The sequence below is a fragment of the Centropristis striata genome, chromosome 23 (genome assembly GCF_030273125.1).
Source record: "Centropristis striata isolate RG_2023a ecotype Rhode Island chromosome 23, C.striata_1.0, whole genome shotgun sequence".
Lineage (NCBI taxonomy): Eukaryota > Metazoa > Chordata > Actinopteri > Perciformes > Serranidae > Centropristis > Centropristis striata.
In genome coordinates, this window is record NC_081539.1 from 29,045,508 (window position 1) to 29,067,336 (window position 21,829).

The 21,829-nt window shown below is 33.6% G+C and overlaps 1 protein-coding gene across 1 annotated transcript; it reads right to left on the reverse strand.

The window, feature by feature from the left end:
- Positions 1-11,741: 11,741 nt before the first annotated feature.
- LOC131961765 (agouti-signaling protein-like) lies at positions 11,742-20,890 on the reverse strand. The gene is made up of 3 exons (XM_059326648.1): positions 20,444-20,890; positions 13,844-13,917; positions 11,742-12,024 (listed from the first exon to the last, which is right to left on the reverse strand). Exons 1-3 carry the CDS (start codon positions 20,589-20,591, stop codon positions 11,836-11,838), a joined length of 411 nt encoding a protein of 136 aa, XP_059182631.1. The 5' UTR covers positions 20,592-20,890; the 3' UTR covers positions 11,742-11,835.
- Positions 20,891-21,829: the final 939 nt, after the last annotated feature.

Here is a 21,829-nt window from a genome sequence, read left to right on the forward strand (position 1 = left end):
CCGTGGCAACATGATGTGACTGTCACTTGTTTGCAATGTTGTACAACAGCAATTGTCACGGGTCATATCAATTGTGTTGCAAGTTTTTTTTTTTTACTAGAAATCACATGAACCTGTTCAAGGGAATACAGTACCAAACACATAGTCAGCAGCACAGCCTTCCACTTTGTTGCACTAATTTCTCATCTTAACTGGTTTGGGGTTGCATTCACTAAAACAGTAGTTCTCAACCTTTTTGAGTCGCGACCCCCAATTTAACATGCATGTTGTCCGCTCACTGAACAGAATCTCACGCGCACAGATCACCCAAAAAAAGAAACAAAATGACCAAAAAAAGACACAAAATGACCAAAAAAGGAAACAAAATGACCAAAAAAAGACACAAAATGACTAAATAAAAGACACAAAATGACCAAAAAAGGAAACAAAATGACCAAAAAAGACACAAAATGACTAAATAAAAGACACAAAATGACCAAAAAAGGAAACAAAATGACCAAAAAAAGACACAAAATGACTAAATAAAAGACACAAAATGACCAAAAAAGGAAACAAAATGACCAAAAAAAGACACAAAATCACTTAAAGACACAAAATGACTTAAAAAAAAGACACAAAATGACTTAAAAAAAAAGACACAAAATGTCCAAAAAAGACACAAAATTACAAAAAAAACCCCCACAAAAAACCCCACAAAATGACAAAAAATGTTGTGTTCAAAATGATTTGGTGACCCCCAGAAATCATCTCGCGACCCCAATTGGGGTCCCGACCCCAAGGTTGAGAATAGCTGCACTAAAACACTCAGATATTTAAAGTGACACACTGTATTATGAGATTTTAAGTTAATGTGAAGCTTTTTAAAAAGTCAGTTGCAGGTGTCATAAAATGTGTAGCAGTTTAAATGGTCATTATAAATCAGTCCATGTACACATTAAATCATTCCCACATATCCAAAAGTTCTGTGCAACTATCAAAGTCAGAAGATGAACATCTGGGCAGGTTGTAAACACTTCATGCACACATCTGGAGGGGAACAGGAAATTTAGAAATTAAAATTAAATATACATATTGATTTTGTCAATTTAGTCTCTCAGTTTTATTGCTTGAGTGGAGGAGGCCAGATTTTTGTCCATCTCACACATACAAAGTAATGCTTAATATAAGTAATGTTGGTAATAAGGATGTAGGAATGAATGCTGGATTGATCATTACACACAAAGAGTATTGGAAGAATGAAAAATAGGGGAAAAGATGTCATCATTACATAATCTTGTGTGTCTGTTCTCCAAGCCTTCAATCTATCTGATAATGACTCTGCTAAATGTGTTGCAAAGAGGCTATACAATTTATTGTGGAATTGTGTCATATCTATAATCTATCCACAAATACAGTGGGCTCCCTCAGACATAATCATATTGTTTATAATGTTTAAATGGACACACACACCTTCCAATAAACTAGAAATCTACTCACAGAGAGAAACTCTTGTTATACCCCAGAAAACCCTTTATGTGCCTCAATTGACCATATCTATACAAAATATACATCAAAGGTACATAAAGTCAGCGTTTGCATCTGCTTGAAATCAGCATTGCATTATTTGAGTCTATTGCATGGGAGCTCTCAGAATATACATTCCTTGCCAAGCATTGCATATGAAGAAAAATGAAAGGACACGATGTTCTCCGGATGTTTCCCAGCCCTCCCTCTTGGGCTGCATTTAACTTAATTAGTGTATGAAGTGTGTACATATACAGTCCATGCTTTTTAAGAAAAATGCACGTGAACTTGTGTAATTTACTTTGTCAGACTCAAATGATGTTGATCTTGGCTAATTCACTTATACATAGGATGTATCACTGTTCTATTCTTCATTTTTCTTCTTCTGTTGTTCTGTGATGAGCATATTGCAAGCACCGATGGCCACACTGGCATGATTGATCATCAAAGATTTGATGATGACTTACCTCTTAAATCTGAGTGTGTGTGTGTGTGTCTCATTAAGCCTGTATATATATACATATACAGTACAGGCCAAAAGTTTGGACACACACCTTCTCATTCAATGCGTTTTCTTTATTTTCATGACTATTTACATTGTAGATTCTAACTGAAGGCATCAAAACTATTAATGAACACATTAATGAACACAAAAAAGTGTGAAATAACTGAAAACATGTCTTATATTTTAGATTCCTCAAAGTAACCACCCTTTGCTTACTAGAATATAAGACATGTTTTCAGTTATTTCACACTTTTTTGTTAAGTACATAATTCCACATGTGTTCATTAATAGTTTTGATAAATCTACAGTGTAAATAGTCATGAAAATAAAGGAAACGCATTGAATAAGAAGGTGTGTCCAAACTTTTGTATATATATATATATATATATATATATATATATACACACACACACACTTAACAAGCATGTCAAAAACAACACTTTAATCCACATTGTACAATCCTTTGAATGCTCAACATGTCCTTGTTATAATTAAGAAAGTTGAACTTTCTATCTTTTCCAGCATGTTTTCACAATATAAATAAAGAATTTTTAAGCAGACGCCCCAAATATATCAACTTAGCAATAACAAATCCGCCATTTTGTCATATCCAATCTATTTATGTTTTAAGATGCTGCCGTGTTGTTGTTTGTTTTGTTTTTTGTTGGTTTGTTTGTTGTTGTTTTTGTTTAGTTTTAACTTTTATTCTTTTTTTTACTCTTGTATACCAAAAAAGCATATAAAACTATGATTGCTTTGTGTGAAACATGTATTCTAACCAATGTGAACTTAATAAAAAGAATATAAAAAAAAAAAAAACTTAGCAATAACATAATAAAGAGTACATTCAAAGTTATAAACATGAACATCAAAAATGATCTATAGCCAACATATGCTGAACATGAAGAAATAACCACCTGCATGGTGTTATGTAATGCATCACCATAGCATGCAGATCTTATGTTTCTTTTTGAGGACATATATTGTGTTTTCACGACATCAGCCCCATCGCCAAAGATGTTGGCAAAACAAACTCACTAGCCGTGCTATAAATGAAGGGAGGAGCTGCTTTAAGGAAGACAAATGGGCTTCTTGACAGAATAAAGACCAATAATATTTACATTGATGCATACAGTGGCAGTTTTTTAAGCATGTAGTGCAGCTTACTTGGCACTGCTTTGTGTTTTCTACATTTTAAGAGCACCTTTGAGGGCGCTTCGTCACGTTCTCTGTGTTTAAGGGTTCCCATCCATTACTGCACCGCGTCTTCTTTTATTCACTTGAAAGGCAACCGAGACGACACTAAACCACATTTTCTCAATTTAGAGGCACCCAAAAGGGCCCTTCATTATGTTTGTCACTGAAAGTTTTATACATTATACGTCACCCTTGAGGTTACTTCGTTATGTTTTGAGTGCATGATTTCTGGCTGCATCTGGCTGAAATATTAGCACATTTCCCTTCCATGGTGTCTTCCCTTCAGGGAGCCCCCTAGTGACAACATTTATGATGTGCATGAAGTTGGTCCATCAGTGAATCAGCAGCAAGAGGAACAGGCTGCAGCTGAGGATGTAACTGAATCACTCTGACAGCCTTGTGTTTCTCTAACTGTCCTCAGAAATGGAATTACTTGAGTGGCATGTGTTCTAGATTTAACAATGCAGCAGTGGCGGTTCTAGACCAGTTTTACTGTGGGGGCCAAGGAGGGGCCAGTGTTTAATCAGAGGGGCACATTTAAATACTGCAAAGATGATATTTAAACATTTGAAACCTTTATTTTATCTTATTTAAAAATCTCATTTAAGTATATTTGGAAGATACAAATACATTGATTGAAACAATGAGACTTACCAACAAGAACAGTTATATTTGTACGACAATGATATTTCTCATCTTTGTGCACAATTACTTTTTTTTTATTTTGAAAGTGCAGTACATAATAAAAAAACCAAAAACACACAAAAATTACAAACACATTTGCATTACAAATGCTAAATGCACAAAGCTAAATTAGAAAAATCTCTGCAAAAAGAAGTAAAATCATGTTAATACACTTCGAGGTGTTTTTTTTTTTAACCTTTTTTTTTTTTTTAACCTTTTTTACCAATTACTTTTTTTAATTTTGAAAGTGCAGTACAGTCAGAATGATCTTTTTTTTTAACATATACAAACTTTTATTGCTTTTATTTAACTTCACATTGTACACATTTTGGGTTCCTTTTGTGTACAATGCGATATTGTTTGAAGAAAGAGTCTGCATGTTTTTTTGTTTTTTTCCTTTCTGATTGAAGTGTCTGTTGTTTGTTGAATGGCTGTCTTGTTTTATTGTTTGAAAAGAAAAATCCAATAAAAATAATTATTAAATAAAGTAGGTTCTGGAGAACCTGCATGATTTCTTCTGATTTTGTTGGAATCGGAACTGATGGTCCAAGCAGTTAAAAGTTCCTTGCTGTTGCTTTTCCTTTACAATTCTACTCTGACTTCACTGGTCTTGGTACAGTACAGTCTGTGTGGTCTTGCATGTGATGCACTTCATGAAGGAAGCAAGCATATTATTCTGTTCCTGGAGGGGAGGAAAATTGTAGTAATAAAGGAGGATATTAGCCAATACCCTTGATCAGACCAACTTTGTGACCAAATTTTACTTTGTTTGGCTAAAACAGGCACCATAGAGTTTCTCTCCCCTTGATTCAGCAGCCAGAGGCACGTTATGCTGAATCAACTGCAGCTCGTGTGATCTGAAAAGACTCAATGCTTTTGTACTCCTTCAAGTCCTTTTCAACTCTTTTTATAACTGCACATTATTTTTTAAAAACATACATTTTACAGCATGAATTTGCTATGTTAATTTATATATTTTTAGGGTTGGATTTCCACTTTGCCTGTGTGAAGACCTGTTCCATCCAGAACCGTCCTGCTGATGCAGTTAGGTCGGTTCAAACTGAGCTTTCTGATGTTTCTGCTTTTTTTTCTGCTATTTATATATCCCAATACAGATCATGAATCATCATAAATTTGCCTCAAGGGGCTTTGGATTTCATAAGGCATACAACATTTTATGTCCTTAGACCCTTACTTATCATAAGGAAATATTCTCCTAAAACCTTTTAATGGGGGAAAAAATATCTCACAGGATGAGATGTCGAGTTTACAGAACCTAACAAAATAGCATTATGGAAATGACAAAAAGTTATACAGAGAATGTAAATATATATGAAGAAAATATATCTGGGACAATGTCAAGTATTTCCCAAGTGTTGCCAAACAAATAGAACCTGCATTAACTGATTGATTGATTGTCTATATTTCGAACATGCAAGCAATAAAAAAAACAAGTTTAAATATTAATAGATGAAAAAATAAAAAACAAAAAAGCAAAAAAGCAAAAAAATTGAAAAAAAACAGACACTTTCTGCAAGCTCGAAAGGGGGTAGGAAGAAGTAAAAACAACTTCTTCTGCAGCATGGACCCTGGAAGCTAGTACAAAATAACAAAAATCCCTGTTCATGTGAATTTACAACATAATTATCATCATCAGACTTCTGAGAAATGTAAAATTCCCCTCATTATCTGAGATTACAAGGTAATTATGTAATGAATTAATTAAGACAAACAAAAAACAGATTTTTTTGTCATGAAAACTTCTTTCAGATGTCTGTGGTAACCTAGTTATCTCATAGTTTCAGAAAACAGTAGATACATTTTTCTCCTGGGAATGAATTAAGCTTCCTTTTTAAGACACACATCATTAACAAATAAAGGAGAATAAAAGAAGCAAACAGAGGAAGGAACGAGAGACAAGAGAGAGGCTGAATCTCATGATGCGTAAGTGATAGGGTGACAATATTAACCCATAAGAACCTATGGTGATGCGCGTGTAACAAACATTAACTTTAAATCTTCTAGAATCTCCCATATTCAGCTTTATGCTTCACCTTAACTCATTAAATCCCTAAGCGACCTATACTCAACACCCTGGTGAGGTGGTCATGTGATTTGGCAAGAAGTGACTTCTCCAAAATGTGTCTGTGACTGGAAAAAGAAATGTGAAAAAGTAGCTAATTTCAAAAAGCTTATTTTTGTTATGAGGCTAAGTTTAAACCCATTTAACAATTCTAATCTGTTAATAGTTTGTCCTGTATTGCATTTAACTTGTTCTGACCATATTTCTTGAACAAATTAAAGTGACAATTTCGATTTATGTTGTCGAGATGCAAAGAAAAAGGCAAATGTGTGCTTCTGTAAGCAGAAAAGGTGTCTAGGTTTTTTTTGTTTTAAAATAAGAAATATCATAAACATAAATACCATAAACGCCTCTTGTATCGTATATGTCACATTACAGATCTTTGACATTTAGGGGTAGAATAAAAAAAAAACCCACATAATAAATGTGTTCTATGTGTCCAGGTCTGTGCTATATCCCCCATAATTTTCCTTTAAGGATTACTGGGTCTGGGTTCTTATGGGTTAAGAATTGTAGGTCCCAAAAAAACGGCCAGAGAACTTCAACAAGTTTCACTGGTAGGTTGTCGAGAAAACAAAAAAATTATGAGCTGTAAAGGATGAGTAGTTCACACACTGTTTTGGCTATTGTGTTTATTATTATTATTATTATTATTAAGCATGGGAAATATGGTGCTTGAGTTAGACGCCCAGTTGCACTGAGCACTTACAGCTCAATTTAAATGGCTCCTGTCAACACAATGATGATTAATCTGCTGTTATAAAGCTGTTCCTGAAAATAAATAAAAGAAAAAGAACATCGCTGTTGCTGGCAATTACTCTATTGGACAATACATCAGAACTTCATCCAGTCAAAGGTTTTTTAAATCAAAGGTAATTACTGACAGAGAATCTGGAGCGAAGGTCAGGCTGGCTGTTACCATGGCTGTTAAGATGTTTGCTCATAAACAAACAACAAGGCTGTATTTATTTGTAACTGTTACAGAGAAATTATCAACATGGTATTTACTTGTGAGGTAATACCTTTAGGTGCAATTTCCCACTTCCTGTGGTTTTACGAACTAATGTTCCAACTTGTTGTGTGCAATGTATAGACTCATAAAAACAATCCCTCTCAATCATCACAGGACCTACACTGTAAAAAATGTTTGTAGAAATAACAGTAAAACACTGTCAAATACATCAGAAATAGGGCGTAAAATGAAAAATTGTTTATCACTGTATTAGACACTTTTAATTACCGTAAATCAAAGAATAGCACAAAACTTTTACTTTTACTGTCATAAACTGGAAGAAACACACAGTTTTGTGTGTAAAAGTTTAACATTTACATGCAAAATTTATGGAGAAATACCATGATGTGTAAATGAATGACACAATAACCCTAAAAAATAACAGGATTATTCAGTCTAAATGACAGTTTTTGCTGATATTTACATTTAAATTTAGAATAGAAAACCCATTCACTGTAATTTTTACGGTGAAGTTCTGGTAACCACAGCTGCCGGTATTTTTCCAGAAATTAAACAGATTATTTTTTACAGTGTACTAGAAGTGTGGCAATGTCTGTCTCTGCAGGTTCCTGCCCTCTTGTCTACATTTTCTCTTTTCTTTGCATTTTGTCGTGTTTGTGTGGCCTAACTGACGATGTAATAAATGTTGTCTGAGTCTGATGTTCTGAAAGTTCCACTAATTCTTCTATTTGAACACAAATTATAGCCTATTGGCTGACGCTTGCTATACTTGCTGGCTAATTAGATGTTGTTAAGCCACAAACTAATAAGTCTTGTGACTTTAATTTTTATTTTTTATTCCTTGGCTTTTTAACACTGTGTGAGTTTTGTGGTCCTCTGTGTCTTTTTTTATTTTTTTTTATTTTACTACTTTTAACTACGTCTTTTATTTTATTTTACTATGTTTATCTGTTTTGATTGTATTTTTGTTTTATTTATGGCATCATTTTAGATTTATACACTTATTATTTATTGCTGATTGGTATATGGAATTGTTTGTTTTATTGTTGATTTTATGTACAGCACTTTGGAGACGTTTGTGTTGTTTAAATGTGCTATACAAATAAAGGGGGATTGGATTTAATCCCAGTTGACCAAAAACTACATTTTGATTGGTCAATCGTTGAATTCTAGTCTGTTATTTCTGTTAAGAGCAGACTGTTGCTATGGGCAACGCCCATAGACTGGATGACCACATTCTTTAGTAAGTAGCTGTGACATTTTCAGGATAATGCACTAAAAGCAAGTCATTACCTTCAAAAGAACCCCTTCAGGGTGACTTAAGACTCCTCCACCCTACATCACCCTGTCACCCTGTTCTTGGTGGAGAAAACGTAACCTTGGATGGTCCCATTACCAAGGTAACGAAATAACGAAAACTAGAATTGAAAAAACATTTTCGTTAACTGAAATAAAAATAAAAACTAGAGTTTTTAAAAAAACGATAACTAACTGAAACTGTATTGCGTGGTTACAAAACTAACTAAAACTAACTGAAATTATAGTGGAAATGTCCTTAGTTTTCGTTTTTGTCAACTTTTTTCATTCATAATTCAGTGTTTCTATTTGAACATGCAACACATGGTGAATATGTTTACTGAGACTTGGATGTCTACACTCCAACCAAAATACAAAACAGTTAATAACCTTATTGGGGCTGAGATGATAAACCAAAGGAAATAAAGGCAAAATTTATTATGAGCACTTTGAATCTGGCACCCATCACATAGCCCATTACAAAAAAACTAAAACTAACACTAAAACTAATAAAAACTAAACTAAAACTAAGCATTTAAAAAAAATAAAAAATAAACTAAAACTAGCAAACTCACTCTTAAAACTAACTAAAACTAACTGAATTTGAAAACAAAAATTCACAACGAAATTAATAAATTATAACCTTGCCCATTACTCAGCGGGAAGTTGTTCAATCTGACTTCAATGTCTTCATGAGTTTTAATTTTAATGTGGAAACAACATGGACACTAAAAATTTTTTTTTGCATTTTTATTGCTCTTAGCATTTAAAAGGCAGGTTTATTCCTGAAAGCATTAAAATATTACCTAACCTCGCTTGTTATAAGGGATTCATGCTAATAAATAAGCAATTCCTAAGTAATCAAGTTCACTCTAAGTGGGCTGCACTTATAACCCAACATCATATTACAAATGACATGTGAGTGAAAAACTGGAATTAATAAAAAAGTTTTTTACAATCATCGAAACATTTACTTTCGTCCTCCACATTTGTGTGATATGACATCTGCTTAGTCCTATACAGCATTAATGCAGGATATGTAATTTAGTTGGACCAGATCATTTCTGATGCAGCTTACATTTCCTTTGAGGGAATAATAAAGCCTATCATTTAGAAATATTTTCCATTTTTGTTAAATTATCGATGCCGAGTTTGCTATTACTCAAACCATCCACACTCAAAAATAACTCATTGGATGAACTCAATTCAATTGTGGGCAGAATTTCCATCCAACAAATATTTGTAGCCCAAACTCAAAACAAGTGCATCGATGCAATATAATGTATTTGAGTTAATGTAGCTCACTTTTTTACATTTGGTCGAGCTCAAATTAAAAACATGTATGTATTGTATTTAAATTGAGTTACCTCAACTAATTTATGTCGAGGAGAGCTAAAATAAAGAAATTGTGTTCGTTCAACCTAAAAACATAGAATTGGAAAACTGAAAGTCATTCTTTTTGGGTTGAAGGGAAGGACAGGGGAGTCAATTAATACATTTTAGGTTACACTTCTTAAACTACTTTTGATTTGATTTTAATTGATATATTTTCATTAGACAAACAATACATTAATGTGTCACATCTAAGAAGGGCTTGAATCATTTTTTTGAGTGCAGGTGCAACTGTTTTTCTGTAACTTCGGAGTTATTCTTTGTGTTCAAAACTGAGCACTTACTAATGCTGTATAATTTATTGATTGTGTACAATATTATAACAACAATGACACATTAAAGACTGCAGAGACTATACAGCATTAATTCATTTGCAGGAGCGCAAAAACATGACAAAGCAGCACACTTAAAATGAATTGATTCAATTAATTATTCACACAATTATGGACATAATGTTAATAAAACAAAACACACACATAAACAAATATATATATACACACACATGCAAATACACGGTGGCCCATCAAGTTGGAATACTTGTGTTTTCAGACACAATACTCTGTTAATTGTGGTTTCATTTTCATTGTGATATGTTTGGGAGAGATTGATTAATATAAAGTTTTGAGAAGATAGCCTTTATATGCATATAATAAATCACATTGTCACAATCATTTCATGGAAAGAGATAAAAAATATTTTGTTCTAACTTCATGGGTGACCATGTATATATAGGGCCTACATACACTACCGGTCAAAAGTTTTAGAACACCCCAATTTTTCCAGTTTTTTATTGAAATTCAAGCAGTTCAAGTCAAATGAACAGCTTGAAAGGGTACAAAGGTAAGTGGTGAACTGCCAGAGGTAAATAAAAAAAGGTGAGCTTAACCAAAACTGAAAAATAATGTACATTTCAGAATTATACAAGTAGGCCTTTTTCAGGGAACAAGAAATGGGTTAACAACTTAACTCTATGGAGCCTTGGGCTATTTTGTCCATTTTTGAATTCTTTTCATGTCTTTGTAAGTCATTTTGTGTCTTTTTTTGGTAATTTTGTGTCTTTTTTTAGTCATTTTGTGTCTTTTTTTGGTAATTTTGTGTCTTTTTTTGGTAATTTTGTGTCTTTTTTTAGTCCTTTAGTCCAACATAAAATGTGATTTTGAATCTTTTTTTTTACTTTCAAAACACTATCATGCTCAATCAAGAATTTTTAATGTTGCAAATATGCATTAATTTCAGAGTACACTGAGACATTAAACTGCATCATTTTCAATTAAATTCTGGAAAAGTTGGTGTGTTCTAAAACTTTTGACCAGTAGTGTATATATGTGAGGCTGGTGCTGAAACACCGTTGCAGTACGACAACAATGACAGCAACATCAAAAATGAACAATAATGATAATAAAGATAACATACAGTAATTGTATTGTGGTGGATAAATATTTTAAGCAGCTGCCTTTCACAAGAGGTATAAAAGTTTGTTTTCAGTCCTCCAAATGTGCACTAACTGTCTGAAGAGGCTGACTCTGAGATGTTGCCTTATTGTCCAATCCATATGGGTCCATATATATATATACATATATATCCATATCAGTCCGCATGTTGAAGTGCTTGATTAAACTGCTATAACACAATTGTGACAGCGTAGGGCATGATATCTGTGTTTATGCAACCTGGTCTCACAGGAATCTGTGAAATAGCCACGGATTCGCTTAACTCAAAATCCGTGGAATAGCCACGGAATCACTCAAATTTCCGTGAAACTGACACGGATTTCGCTACAATGCAAGTTAGTGACAGTCATATTCCGTGGCTATTCCAACATACAAAGTGATTATGTACATTCACTGAGTGAATATTTAGAAAATAAAACATATATTTCTCGCTAGAAATGTGATCAAAATCCATTTTTATGCAGAAACTAAGTCAAAATATTGATTTTTCACTAAAAATGAGAGAACTGTCCGCCATGTTTTTTGTTCTGACCGCCGGGACCTTGAACGTCACGTGACTTGGAACAAACCAATAGGAACAAATATTAACTTGCATTGTAGCGAAATCCGTGTCAGTTTCACGGAAATTTGAGTGATTCTGTGGCTATTTCACGGATTCCTGTGAGACCAGGTTCGTTTATGGGTGTGTAGTGTGTGTCTGAGAGTGTTTCAGTTTTAGTGTATTGGTGTTTTTTATGTTCTCCTCTTCGTATTACACGATCTTCCGGCAGAAGCAGATTGCGTTGAAGAAGCGGCAGTGGCAGGAGGCGCTCAGGTCACAGCAGCCGGACTGAGGCAAGCAGCTCTGTGTCATCTGGGAGCAGTTGGGCTTTGCAGGTTTGGGGTCCACTTTGTTGGGAGGCTGGATGTCATTTGGAGTAACAGGGACCACTTTGGGTTTCTGGAAGGTGGAGAGACCAGAAACAAGGAGACATGATACACTCCAAAAAATTATTAAGCCAAAAAATGTGGACTTTATGTAATTTAATTACATGTAAATTTTCCATGTAATTTTGTTACATACATTGAATGTGAAAGGTCAAATTAAATGCAATGTTTTTCTTTCATCAAAAAGTAATATAGATAAATTAAATAGCGTTAATGCAAATTTCTACATAAACTTAATGTGTAGATTCACTTAAAATTGACGTATACTTTTACATAAACCTTATGAGTTCATTCAATATTACATATAAAGTTAAGGAGACTTATAAATTCCATACGAAGTAAAGCTTATTAAGATCATAACTCATATAAAAAACCTTCCGTACTTACTACTAATAAGCAATAATTCTGAGGTTATTGAGGGAAAACTCTTAGTTAATGTCTTACTGGTTGTATAATAAGGCCATGCAGAAAAAGGCATTAATAACTACTTAATAATGACTCATTAAGAGCCAATATGTTACTTATTTGCATGCTAATAAGCAACTTATTAATGTTGAATATGTGTTCCCTAAACAGTAATCTGTTGCCCCAATTTGGTGCTTAATGTTAATCAAGAAACTTTTTCATAACTGCTTGCATATGAGATGCTTGAATAAACTCATAAGGTTTATGTAAAAGTCTACATAAACTTTAAGTAAATTTACACATTAACTTTATGTAATTTGCATTAACGTTATTTAATGTATTTATGTTACTTTTAAATGAGAGGAAAACATTGCATTTCATTTGACCTTTTAAATTCAACGTATGTAACAAAATTACATGGAAAATGTACATGTAATTAAACTACATAAAGTCCACATTTTTGGCTTCATTATTTTTTTGAGTGTAGGTGAACGTTTGAGTTTTGAAATCAAGTGCTGGTTTTGTTCAATGAAAGATGAAAAAAGCTTTCTGAATGGCTCAGAGCTGAAACATATTATACTATATTACTAGTAATGCAATTGTTTATTGGTGCACATTTAATAAAAACCTGCCAAAGCTGTAAAACCAAGAATAAAGACCTTTTCAAGCTTTGCAAAGTGTAAACGAACCCTTTGATTTTTTTCCCCAATTAATTCTCAATTGAGATCATAAAAACCAAAGTGCAGTGTATAGAAATAACAAAATCAAGATTTTAAGCCCTCGGAAAATAATAACATTAAGTACAGTACAGGCCAAAAGTTTGGACACACCTTCCCATTCAATGTGTTTCCTTTATTTTCATGACTATTTATATTGTAGATTCATCAAAACTATTAATGAACACATGTGGAATTATGTACTTAACAAAAAAGTGTGAAATAACTGAAAACATGTCTTATATTCTAGTAAGCAAAGGGTGGTTACTTTGAGGAATCTAAAATACAAGACATGTTTTCAGTTATTTCACACTTTTTTGTTAAGTACATAATTCCACATGTGTTCATTAATAGTTTTGATGAATCTACAATGTAAATAGTCATGAAAATAAAGAAAAACGCATTGAATGAGAAGGTGTGTGTCCAAACTTTTGGCCTGTACTGTATATTACTAGTAATGTAATTGTTTATTGGTGCACATTTGATAAAAACCTGCCAAAGCTGTAAAACCAAGAATAAAGACCGTTTCAAGCTTTGCAAAGCGTAAACGACCCCTTTGATTGTTTTTTTTTTCAATGAATTCTCAATTGAGATCATAAAAGCCAAAGTGCAGTGTATAGAAATCACAAAATGAAGATTTTAAGCCCTCGAAAAATAATAACATTAAGTATAATTTCTATGCTCAATGTGACAGGTTTCTAAGAATCTTACCGGCACGTGAATCCTTTGTCGTTTATACTGTCCTCTCCTCGCAAACAGTCTCTGTCTGCTAGGGTTTAAGGACCCTGTAGAAACAAATACAACACAGCTTTTAGTGTTTACAGATGCTCATTTCTCAGTATTATCAGAAGAACACTTACAGTATCAAAAGAGCCCCACCAATTTATAGCTCAGCTAATTTTATCGTCCGTTATTGGTCTGTCACAGGTACACTACCGGTCAAAAGTTTTAGAACAGCCCAATTTTTCCAGTTTTTTATTGAAATTCAAGCAGTTCAAGTCAAATGAACAGCTTGAAAGGGTACAAAGGTAAGTGGTGAACTGCCAGAGGTAAATAAAAAAAGGTAAGCTTAACCAAAACTGAAAGATAATGTACATTTCAGAATTATACAAGTAGGCCTTTTTCAGGGAACAAGAAGTGGGTTAACAACTTAACTCTATGGAGTCTTGGGCTATTTTGTCCATTTTTGAATTCTTTTCATGTCTTTTTTAGTCATTTTGTGTCTTTTGATGTCTTTTTTAGTCATTTTATGTCTTTTTTGGGTCATTTTGTGTCTTTTTTTAGTCCTTTAGTCCAAGATAAAATGTGATTTTGAATCTTTTTTTTACTTTCAAAACACTATCATGCTCAATAAAGAATTTTAAATGTTGCAAATGTGCATTAATTTCAGAGTACACTGAGACATTAAACTGCATCATTTTCACTTAAATTCTGGAAAAGTTGGTGTGTTCTAAATCTTTTGACCAGTAGTGTATATTGTGATTTATCTGTATTGGCATACATGTTTCCAAGATGCACCAACATGAAAACTTTTTTTCTATACTATAATGCAGTGACAGCCTGATGGTAGCATTAAAACAGGGCCCTGTGGTATCTGTGATAACACAAAAACAGCTGCTAGCGAAGGTTGCCACACTGTAAAACTTTTTACTGTAAAATTAGAGTAAATTACTGGCAACAGTTTCACCATTAAGTTACTGTAAAATGTACAGTACCTCTACTGTATTATAGAAATACAGGTTTGTTTACTGACAAACTGCCTCGAAACGAAGAAAAAAAATAGCGTAACGTTTGAATGTTTAACTCTAAATTATGTTACAACTAATCCATGAAAACGCTTTATTAGCTTCACTGGAAAAACAACACATTGTGATTATTTCAGCCCAGACAAAAATGGAATAAACTTTTCTTCTTTTTCCGAAAATAACGGCTTTATTTTCCCGACATGCTCAGCTGAACCTGAAAACCGTAAGTTCCTGAATGCCTGAGCAATCATGATAACTCCCACAATGCATTGCTTTCACAGCAATATACTGTACAATCATAATACAGCAAGTTACTTTTAGAATTTGACTGTAAATTTACAGCAAAGTCTTACAGTGCAGGTAATGTTAGCTGGTGATGTGTGAGGGTAAAGAAAACTTTGACCTGCTGTTTCCTTTAATGCAGGGGAGACTGTGGGCGTCCCCTCAAACCACGAGTACTCTCAGCGGCCCTTAGTTTACTTGCTTGGTTTTGATCAATCTTAGATGACTACAGCATCATGATTCCGTTATTTGATCACATAGACACTATACAGTTAAGCTAGAGCAGCCTGATATTGCTGTTTGACAGACTAAATGCATAAAAAATGTATTCACTAGTTCTGTCTGACTCTGGGCAAATGGGAAATTACTTTTAATTTAACCACATCACACACATTTAGACAGTGGTGGAATGTAATTAAGTACATTTACTCAAGTACTGTACTTAAGTACGATTTTGAGATATTTGTACTTTATTTGAGTATTTCCATTTTAGGTTACTTTGTACTTCTACTTCACTACATTTTGAGGCAAATATTGTACTTTTACTCCACTATATTTAGCTGCCAGTTTTAGTTACTTTTCAGTTCAAGATTTAACATAAAAACATAATTAATATGAAATGTTTGCTAACATGTTAACATGTTTTAAATTGAACATCATAAGAGTATATTAAGTAGTAAAAATGAGCCCTACCTTGGGAAAATTAAAGCGGTCCGTACATAAATGCATCAAAAATAATAATCCAACAATATATTTTTAGAATATATAAAACAATCCAAGTGGGTCCATTCTGCATAAAAAGTACTTTTACTTTTGATACTTTTAAGTACATTTTGATGCTGATACTTCTGTACTTTTACTTCAATAAGTTTTGAATGCAGGACTTTTACTTGTAGTGGAGTAATTTCACAGTGTTGTATCAGCACTTTTACTTAAGTAAGGGATCTGAATACTTTTTCCACCACTGCATTTAGACTATTGTGTTATGACAAAGTGCCATGCGTATGCATTTTCACATAACTTTATATCATTTTCACATAACTTTATGAACTTTTATGTGACCAGAATCCGCCCTTTCATCCTGTAAGATAACAGGTCACAGCTGCTTCTTGTTTTTTGTGCTGGATGCCTAATATCTCAAGTCCAATTATAACTTTATGCTTCACTCTGTGCAGACTTTTTTGACTGTACCTTGTGCTCTCCTGGTTGCAATCAGAATAAACATTTATTACTTATGCTCCAACGACTCAGTGATCTTTCCTCCTTATCACGATTTTTGCCACAACAATTGCTTCCAACCAAGCCCCTGTATTTTCAAAAGCTGTATATTTATATATGCAGTATAATAATTATACTGTCTATACTATAAAGCAGGGGTGTCAAACTCTGGCCCACGGGCCAAATTTGGCCCACAGTGTAATTTTATTTGGCCTGCGAGGCAATACCAAATTATTATCTTATTATTGTACTATAAAAGCTGACCCGCCGGTATTATACGGCGCATTTACAGCTAATACTACAAATCCCACAATGCCCTGCTGTTGTTTTGGCGCTTCAATCAGGACAGGACCCAGAAACGCTCCTCTGTGACAGTCGTCATAGCAACCTGTTGAAAAAGTTTATTTTGATATTTAAATCAGAAGGACGCAAATAGAAAAGAGGCATACGATTTTTGCTTAATTTTTATTTAATAAATTAATGACATTGATGTGTTTTTTATTTGAAATTTGATTTTGCATGTCTGTACTATTTAGTTATATATTGTATGTTTATAAGTGTTGCTGGTTCCATATTGAATGTTAAAGCAAAACATGTTTGGTATATATTAAAAGGTTTATTTGTTCAATGTTGGCCCGCGATTTTATTCAAGTTTTGAATTTTGGCCCATTGTGTATTTGAGTTTGACACCCCTGGTCTATACTATAAAGCATCATATTGTATAAAGGTATCAGATCATTTGTATTTAAACGCCCCATATACACTCAGTACGTCCACACAGATGTTTTTACTTGCAGCTGTAGTGTTTGACTGACAGCTCCCTCCCCTGCTGTTGTTTACAATCAACTTCCATTTGAGAGTTATTCAGGGGGAGGGACTGGGAACACCTGTGTCTGTGCAGTACATATACTTTGCAAAATAACTAGCTGTCAACTTAATATAGTGCAGTAGACTTGTAGTGGAGTACAAATAGGGGCAAAAGGGGAGTGGAGTCAAAATTTTTTCTCTCTGTTAAATGTATTAAACACCATATCTCCAACAGAAATAAACTGTAATATCTAATGGTAAAATCTTTAATTTATGCAGCATTTATAAAGTATTTTCTTGTCAATTGATGGAAAACCTTTTTATTTATACGGTAAAATATGGACTAAAATGGCAATCTTAAACGTGAAATCAACAGTGCTAATATCATTATACCGTAATGTTACAAAAAGTTGCACCGTAATTATTACGGTAAAGTTCTGGTAACCACAGCTGCCGGTTTTTTTACCGTAAAAACAAAAGTTTTTTTTTTACAGTGCACATGCACCTGTTGTCTACTTAGGCACAGAGGCACAGTATTAGTCTCTATAGCATCAGCATAATATCTCATAAATAGATTTAAATCACTAGAAAACAAGGCCTGTTATGTCACGTTGACAGTTATTATGTAATCACAAGTAAAACAGAAACAATATTTTAAATTCCTTCTTTCTCTGTCCACCAGAGGGCCTCAGTAAAAATCCCCCAGGGGTCTAATTTCTGCTACTACCTGCCAGCTGCATGCAGAAGGCTCTGTGTATATATAGGAGCTTCCTTAATGTATATATGGTATATAGTAAACAGAAAGTGTTGGCATGCAGTGCAATAATTCCCTAATCAGGCTTCACTATAAAATCCTAATTTACTGCAGAAGTACACTGGTTTGTTTGATTGTTTTTATTTAGATTCCCATTATTTTTTCGCAAAGCAGCAGCTATTCTTCCTGGGGTCTATCATATTTCAGTGTGGCAAATACAATGTAATGTGGTAATGACAGTAAAATGTTTTTACAACCACAATAACACAATCATTCTTCATTATGTGTTCAGCTAGCATGACATGTCAAATTTAAGTAATATTATGCACATTTGTGGCGGTTTTGATTACAATTTTTTTTTTACAAAATGGCCAAGTATGGCCTCCAGTTCCAGATCATGTTGTCCCAGTCAAGCATGGGAACAGCCAGCAGATATTTTAGTGTAATAGTTTAAACATTTTAAAGAGAGATTATTTGGTGCTGTGATTTTTCTGCCTGTAATACTTTTGGTGCATACATCTGTGGTCGACAGTAAAGAGCTACAATTTATGGCATCATAAATCTTGACATTAATAACACTGTCTTGTAAAAAGAGATGTATGTCTCGGATACTAACGGTAAACATATTTTCTTTTCAAAAGAACTGAATATCATATGGATTATTTTACAACTTTTTCTATAGGTATGTTGATTTTTTCAGAATCACAATACACATACAAGGGATATGTCTGTTTTTTTCTTTCTTTTCTTCTTTCTTTAAAAAAAAGAAAATAAATCTCTTAATGTACAGCACCAATGCCCCAACCCACCCATCCTCTTTTCTGATTAATAAATCCCTTTGACTGCATCACATTTTTAGTTAATTAACTCATTTACAACTGGCTCACAAGACATAATGGCACATAATGTGCAATATTATCATTATTACTACCATAATCGTGTTCATTCTATACTAATCATGTACACTACACAACTTTGATACTGTACATAAATATATCTGAACCCTGCTGTATATATATTTTGTATATTTTTGTTATTCTTAGGATCATATATTGTATAGCCTGTAGTTTTTTCTTGTGTCAATTTATCTTGTGTTATCTTATACATCTGTTGTATCATATCTGTCACAGCATGAGATCATTATTAACACTGGGATGCAGAAATCATATATTCCATTACATAACATAGCTTAACAGGGTTTACATTATGTTTTGGAAAGACAACAAGATCCATTTAACTAAGTTATGAACACAAAATTACATTTGACAATAATTCCATATTCCGTTTAAATCCCTTTAGTCATGTGTTGATGTTGAGAGATTGTATTCAGTTTCAAACTCGACTAAAAAGTGATGCTAAATAGCAATTTACAGCACATTGTCACAATTGAAAATAACGTGTTGTATTTGTTATTTTATTGTATTGTTCTATAATATTTTTTATGTAGCCTATACTGTAGGATTGGCCTACTCTTTCGTGTTTTTAAACAGTATTCAGGTTATTAAACGTGACTACTTTGTCTTACCTTTACAGTTTAGTGTGTTCTTTATTATATTACACTGCTTTTAGTCAGTGGTGGAATGTAACTAAGTACATTTACTCAAGTACTGTACATAAGTACAATTTTGAGGTATTTGTACTTTACTTGAGTATTTCCATTTTATGTAACTTTTTACTTCTACTCCACTACATTTTTAGGCAAATATTGTACTTTTTACTCTAGGATTTAGCTGCCAGCTTTAGTTACTTTTCAGGTCGAGATTTAATATGAAATATGATCAATGTAAAGTGATTAGACGTTTTTTTAATTAAATCTTTTAACAGTATATTAAGTAATTAAATGAGCCCAATCTTTACAAAATTAAAACACTGCATACATTAAATCACCAATACAAATAATGTAATAATATATTTAGAATATATAAAACAATTATAGTGGGTCCATTCTGCATAACCCGAGTACTTTTACTTTTCATACTTTAAGTAGATATTGATGCTGATACTTTTCTACTTTTACTTCAGTAAGATTTGGATGCAGAACTTTTACTTGTAGTGGAGTAATTTACCAGGGTGGTATTAGTACTTTTACTTAAGTAAAGGATCTGAATACTTTTTCCACCACTGCTTTTAGTATGGTTTATCTCACTATAACAATATTATCTGTGAACTAGGCCAATAAAAGCTTACGTTTTTTATTATTTCCTTGTAAAGCCCTTTGTAACTTTGCTTTTGGAAATTGCTTTTTAAAAAAATCATTTCTATTATTATTATTATTATTAGGGCCCGATGAGGCAACGACCTGCGAGGTCCCTATTGTATTTCGAATGATTATTTATTATTTTTATTATTCTCGTGACAAAATGATTGCATTTTTCACTGCCTGAACATACCCCAAAACTCATGAAACTTTAAATATAAGTCACACATGGCGAAAAATTGTATAATCACTTGTTATTATTATTATTATTATTACTACTACTATTACGCAGTGGAAAGGGCACTCACCTGTGCTCTGAGGGGCTTGAGCCAAGCCGACTGACATGTTGGTTTTGGCATTTTGTTGATCGATCCGGCTGAGAAGTCCAGCACTGACAAAGGCCAAGTGCAAAATGTAGAGCCAGAGAACCGCCAGCTTCATGCTGACACTGAGCATGAGTCTCTCCTCTGATTCCGCAATATGGAGCTCCTGGAGGACAAAAAACCGCGTGTAGCGTTGCCAGCTGCAGCCTGCAGCCTACATCCAACTTCTTGGACGACTTGGTGGTTTCTCTGGCTCTCAGTGCTCTCGGACCCGAACTTATTAGAGAGGCAGGTTTACACACGGCTCAGTACACGCCCCCCTTTGGCTTCACGCCTCTCATCGCTATAAATATCACTGACCTACATGGTTTTATTTAAAATGTAATAATTATTACCACTGACAGATTATTTATTAGGCTATATCTGCAACATTAAACAATATATTCATCCCTGTAGCTGTAATTGTTTTCTCGCCTAATTCACATTAAATAATTTAAATTGAGCCACCTTTTAATACTATATTGACACTGTGCATATAATGACAAATGTTTATACTATTAAAGGTTCTATGTGTAACTTTTAACATGTAGGCCTTTAATCGTTTTTTTATATATATATAACCAATGGGTGAACAGATTATAGATAAATATCTATAACTTTTTTTTGCAACTTTATTTATGATTTTTTCATATTGAAAACATTGACATCATTGGTTAAGCATTTTTTACAAAAGTTGTGAACCCCCCCCAACAAATATACATAACCAAATAAATGAAAAAAAGACAAAAAAGACAAAAAAAGACTCAAACTACTCTGTGTAAATCCTTAAGGACATGACACCAACAGTCTGGACCTCTGGCATAAAAAAAAGAAATAAAAAAAAAAAAAAAAAAAAAAGAGTCCCAACAATCAGAACATGGGCATTGTGAAATTAAATAAAAATTAATTAATAAGAAAAATAACTTTTGGTGATTGGCTGTGGTGGCTCAGGTTTAGTCAGTGCATGACTCAGCGCTGGGGGTCCGGATTGCTCCAAAAGCCCTCTGGGGCAATTGACAACAGTGGCACACTTCAGTGCTGGGGGCCACAGTGTACAGGTGGCTGCTGGGTCTGCTTCTAAGCTGTTTAATGGGAGCAAATAATTTGCAACAGGCTATAACCTCCCATTCTGAGCGGCGAAGCAACCCTCTTAAGTGCCTTAAGGTAATCTGTAAAAATTCCAACTGGGGCGCCAAGGTCAGTTGCAAAAGAAGTCCGGTCCTATCGCAATACAAAATGAGACCACTTCTCACTGGATTTAATACCTCAGAACAAAATCCTCGTGGCAAGATTATGGTCTCAATCGCTAGTTTCAAGTCTTCTTCAAGACAA

Coding starts and splice junctions, on each gene's coding strand:
- LOC131961765 (XM_059326648.1), bottom strand. CDS start 20,591: ATGCTCAGTGTCAGCATGAAGCTGGCGGTTCTCTGGCTCTACATTTTG. Junction 13,918..20,443: donor TCAAGCCCCTCAGAGCACAG/GTGAGTGCCCTT, acceptor TTGTTTCTACAG/GGTCCTTAAACCCTAGCAGA. Junction 12,025..13,843: donor GACAAAGGATTCACGTGCCG/GTAAGATTCTTA, acceptor TCCACCTTCCAG/AAACCCAAAGTGGTCCCTGT.